The sequence below is a fragment of the Puma concolor genome, chromosome A3 (assembly GCF_028749965.1).
Source record: "Puma concolor isolate L17-30 chromosome A3, mPumCon1.1.hap2, whole genome shotgun sequence".
Taxonomy (NCBI): domain Eukaryota; kingdom Metazoa; phylum Chordata; class Mammalia; order Carnivora; family Felidae; genus Puma; species Puma concolor.
Window position 1 is genome coordinate 92,946,470 of NC_141669.1, and position 5,159 is coordinate 92,951,628.

Sequence of the window (5,159 nt, forward strand, 5' to 3'; positions counted from 1 at the left end):
TTAAGCTTTATTACAATGCTCTAATTATCAAGACAGCATGGCATTGGCACAAAAACAGACACATAGATCAATGGACTAGAATAGAGAACCTAGAAATGGACCAACAAACACATAACCAACTACTCTCTCACAAATCAGGAAAGAATATCCAGTGGAAAAAAAGACAGTCTCTTCAGCAAATGATATTGGGAAAACTGGACAGCAACATGCAGAAGAATGAACCTGGACCACTTTCTTATACCATACACAAAAGTAAACTCAAAATGGATGAAAGACCTAAATGTAAGACAGGAAGCCATCAAAATCCAGAGGAGAAAACAGGCAGCAACTCTTTGACACTGGCCACAGCAACTTTTTACTTGTCATGTCCCCGGAAAGGGGTGTAAGTGCTTGCCAATGTGGAAAACTAAGATAAATTAAAAATTAAATTCCCAGTGACATGTCCTTGAAACTGGCAGAGTGACCTCCCTCTAGGAGCTCAGCTGCCTCGATGATGACACTTTGGTAGGGGCAAAAGAGAACCTTAGCTTAACATTATCCCACCTCGAGGATCCTGTAAGTCTACTTCCTTTAACTCAACTCCCCAAGATATATGCCAGCAATCATACTCCAAGTTTATGGCCCCCTGATTTACATCTGAAGGGTCTCATGACTGGGGTTTTACTAAACAGTAATAAATAGCATTTCCCTAGCAACAGCTAGCCCCTCAAGGTCCTGGAAACCTTTCTTCCAAAATACCTTAGAGACTTACTCTATCCCTGACCCCTTCTCAACCTGAGAAAGTTACTGAGTTACCCATTGAGACCCCAGTGCAGTTCTTTCTGCCCATGGGTCCTGTCCCCGTGCTTTAATAAAATCACCTTTTTGCACCAAAGACATCTTCAAGAATTCTTTCTTGGCTGTCGGCTCCAGACCACCCTACCATCACCCCCAAAATTTCATCAGAAATACTTAAGTAATTCAAAGGGTTGTTATTTATTTATTTATTTATTTATTTATTTATTTATTGTTAATCTCCTGACAAATTGCCCTAGTAACTCAAGGAAGTGAAGGAGAAAGCAGCTGTCTCACCATCCAGATATTGATTTGTTCAGATGTTTCAATGCCTGATGGTACAATAAAACCACAAAAAAAATTCTTTAAAAAAAGAATTATTAACACAGAGAAAGAGACCAAGGTTTGGGTCTGAGGGAGAGCTGGTATCCTGGCCAGCCAGAGAAGGGGGAGAGGGTGACAAGAATACAAGGGAAAGTCAAAGGACAGGGAGGATGTGGTGTTCACTTGGCTGGCTGCTCTTGTTCCAGTGCCCTGTGATCCAGCAGCCCCCGTGTCTCCATTGCTTCCTGTCACTCCATACTGCCCACAGCTCTGCTGAGATGGGTTCAGTAGACAGAGACCCCTGGCCTGACTTCCACCTGCTGGGGCATCAGGGGAGTATGTGTTGCTAAGACAGAAGCTCCCCAAAAGGAAGAGATGCGTGTTTGCATGAGTGTGTGTGTGTGTGTGTGTGTGTGTGTGTGTGTGTGTGACACAAACATATGGAAAAAGAAGGAGAAGAAGTGGGAGCAAGCTTGCCAACCATGGCAGGGTGTTCTTGCTCCTCTGCCAGGTCCAGCTGCAGATGGAGATGGAGGAGGAGGGCTGTGGGTGTCCCCTGACCATTTAAATCCACCCAGCCACAGAGGATCAGTGGGATCCTGCTGGGCCCTGGAGGGTGAAGAGGGGCTCTTCTTGTTCTTCCCTAGATGAGGGATGATGGCCAGACCCTGGCAGACCCCACAACTCCTGCTGGCCATCCTGGTGGCCCTGGTGGCCCTCACCCACCAAGAAAGAAGGAAAACCTTTATGAGTGTCGAAGAAGTGCCTGTGTCAGAGCCCCAGGTGATAGCCACCTTGCAGTTTGTGATCAACGACTTCAACAAGAAGAGTGATGACAAGTACAATTTCCGGATTGTGCGGGTCCTGAAGGTCCAGAAGCAGGTCAGCACAGCCCCCCTCTCCTAGTCATGCTCCTCCAAGGGGACTCTCCAAAGGGGACACCCACACAAGTGAAATTCAGCCTTGGTTAGTTTCACGTGGGCATTTTAAGAAAAACATAAATTCACTGGAATGGATGAAGTCACTTAAATGATACCTAAGACTAGGGATTGACAGATTATACCTCAATAGCCAAGTAAGCCTGCTGCCTGTTTTTGTAAGCAGTTTTATTGGTTCCCAGCCACACCATGCATGCACATATCATCCAGGACTGCTTTCGAGCTGCTGCAGCAGAGTGGAATACTTGCAACTGAGACCCCATGGCCTGCGAAGCTTAAAATCTTAACTATCTAGCCCCTTTCAGACAAAGTTTACAGACTCTTACTCAAACAGTTAGCATCATTTTAGTTGTCTAAAGAGTGTCTTTGCTCAGAGATTGGTTTCTGGAGAACCTCCTTGCATGGCAAATGGAGGCATAGGTGTCAGATAGGAAGGGGAGAGAGAAGCCCAACAACTTGTCCAGGATGAGATCCTTAACCTTAGGCACCTTTCAAAGGAGTTCTTGCCACCAGAATCTAAAAATAAAGGACAAGAAGTCCTTTTATCTTCTTTCCACTTGCTCCCCACAGGTTACTGACCACATGGAGTATCATGTGAACATGGAGATGCGGCGGACCACCTGTCAAAAGCTGGAGACTACTAACTGCATGTTTCAAGAAGGGGAACTTTATAAGGTACTGGGTGAATGCACATTAACTCAGAAAGAAGTCACTGGGATTTTCTGTGCTTTTAGGATGAGGTGGGGTAGAATTATTGGGGATATATTGAAGCTTACTTGAGAAGAAAACATAGGCTTGCTCAAAGAGGAAAAGTGAAGGTAAGAGTGATCAAGATCCTGCCTGGCAGGCACTGCTCCTTTGTTGGAAGAATTATGGGAGGTGGAAGGGGTCCAGATGGGGAAAGCCAGATGGGGGTGGCTGAGCTGAGGGGGGCAATTGGCGGCTGAGAAAAGTAATATTTTAGCAGCCAGTGGGACCTTATTGTTGCACCCAGCTAAATACCTGAACAATAGCCTGATGGGAGCACACAGTTACTGGGCTACAAGCCTCTTCCTTTCATCAAGCAGTGTTTGGGCAAATAGGAGGAGACAAGAAAATGGGTTCAAAAATATTTCAACAGGGGGTAGGTGGTGAGGAAGACAGAGGTGGTTACAAACCTGCATGTGTGTGATCTACTGAGAAGCTACCTCCCCCAACAATGGCTTACTTCCCTAAGCATTTCATTCCCACCAAGTGTGGTCATATATGAGGGATGCTGACCTGACCATCACCACTGCAATGTGCACAGTTGGGATGGGCCCACTTGCACAAGGACCTTAAAAGTCTCAAGTCCTATAAGCCCTGAAAATCACTATGAGGATGATCATATGTCCCACCTTGCCTGAAATAGTTCTGATTTATGCCTAGCTTCTTGTAATCATTTACAGGAGCTCCGAAGGCTTACAATGTGTCCTGATCCGGTTCATAAATTCTGTGGTCACCCTGGTTATAGTGATCTGGATGTTATCAACACAGAAATATGTCCATCCCTTTATCACCTTCCACATAGAAATTTTTCAAAATCTAGCAAAGCAGACTTTCTTGGTTCTTCCCTGGAGAAGATCATGAAACCTATGAAAAGAATAACTGGATAGAACAGTAGAGTTAGAGGATCTCCTTGATGTGAGTGATTGAACTGGTGGAGTTGGTATTCTGATTTCCATTTTAGGAGAAATATAAGTGTTTAAGCCTCCCATCCCCTTGGCTTTCAAATGAAGAGCAAGAAAACAAAATTATACTAGGAAGTTATGTTTATTGATTTTTCATTATGGGACAAAAAGGAAGTGAAAAAGAAAAATCTTGGGAGAGAATAGGGACACGGTAAGGAGAGAGAGGGTATGATGGGTGAATGGCTGGACAGACAAATGAAGAAAGGTACAAGGAAGGAAATATGGATGGCAATGGGTGGGTAAGTGGATGGATGGATGGATGGTTGGATGGATGGATGGATGGATGGAGCCAGAAGAGGCCAAAAAAGGGAAAGTGTGAAGTAAATAACACAATAACTAAAAATAGAGAGGAAAAAATAATTATTAGTTATTGTGACTATGGCAGGAGGGACCCTTTTCTAGTCTCCAATTTTAGACTTTTAAAATGTCTCTTTTAAAATTTTCACTTTGCATGTTGACCTTTTTTAAATATTGTTTTTGTTTTTTAGCAAATTGAGTGCTTCTACTCAGTGTTTGTTGTTCCCTGGTTTGAAAAGTACAAAATTCTGAACAAAAACTGCACCGATGGCTAGGTGTCCTGAAGCACATATCAGCAATCATACATTAAAATATCATGCAATAAGCAGTAATTCTCAATATAGAAAATAAATGTTTGTCAAACTATTATCTCAACACTCTTAATGTTTATTAGTCCACTTCCCCCCTAAACTCTTCAGCTCATAATAATGTAATCTGAAGGTATTCTGAGCTAGGATAGTTTTAGTATTCTAATGAAGTGACATAGATAATTCCTGGCCTTATAGCCTATACCTGCATGATAGGAGAACTTCAACCCTATCCTCATATCAAGTAGGAGTCTTCAGACTTTACAGTAAGTAAAAAATGAGGAGGAGGAGGAGGAGGAGGAGGAAGAGGAGGAAGAGGAGGAAGAGAAGGAGGGAAGAAGTTCTAAGTTACTTACCTGATTAAACAAGAGATGTTTGTAAGTATGGCCTACAATGCCATCTCTTAGGGGCCCAATGAGGACTACCTCTTTTCTTGCATAACGTGTTGAATAAGGAGAAATAATACACGTATTTTTTTTTTAAGATGAGCGTCTTTGTTACTGACAAGGATTAAGTTGGGAGATATGCATTATTTTTGCAAGAAACTGCACTTTCTAATACCAAACTCTAACGTTAGACTTACACCCCCAGCATCAGCAAAATTGGACCAGAGCAGGTTTCTTCAGAGAAAACTTCCTCTTCTAGAGTTACCAAGGAAACTGCCTGTGTGGGAAGGAGGAGGAAGGAGACTACTATGCCTACATTATTCTTCCCAGATAGAACAATCAGAATAATTCCTCCAGGAGAGATATGACTAAGGATAGAGAGAAACCAGGAATGCCATGTTAAAGGGGATCCTTTCTCATGGG

At 43.1% G+C, this 5,159-nt stretch overlaps 1 protein-coding gene across 1 annotated transcript; it reads left to right on the forward strand.

Annotated features, from left to right (window-relative positions):
- The first annotated feature begins 1,752 nt into the window (after positions 1 to 1,752).
- CST11 (cystatin 11) lies at positions 1,753 to 4,317 on the forward strand. Its single transcript, XM_025932744.2, has 3 exons — positions 1,753 to 1,980; positions 2,607 to 2,711; positions 4,234 to 4,317. The coding sequence occupies exons 1-3, from the start codon at positions 1,753 to 1,755 to the stop codon at positions 4,315 to 4,317; spliced, it is 417 nt and encodes a 138-aa protein (XP_025788529.1).
- Positions 4,318 to 5,159: the final 842 nt, after the last annotated feature.

Bases quoted from the DNA above. Each gene is read 5' to 3' on its own strand.
- CST11 (XM_025932744.2), top strand. From the start codon at position 1,753: ATGATGGCCAGACCCTGGCAGACCCCACAACTCCTGCTGGCCATCCTG. The intron at 1,981-2,606 runs GTCAGCACAGCC...TGCTCCCCACAG, and splicing joins TCCTGAAGGTCCAGAAGCAG to GTTACTGACCACATGGAGTA. The intron at 2,712-4,233 runs GTACTGGGTGAA...TTTGTTTTTTAG, and splicing joins AAGAAGGGGAACTTTATAAG to CAAATTGAGTGCTTCTACTC.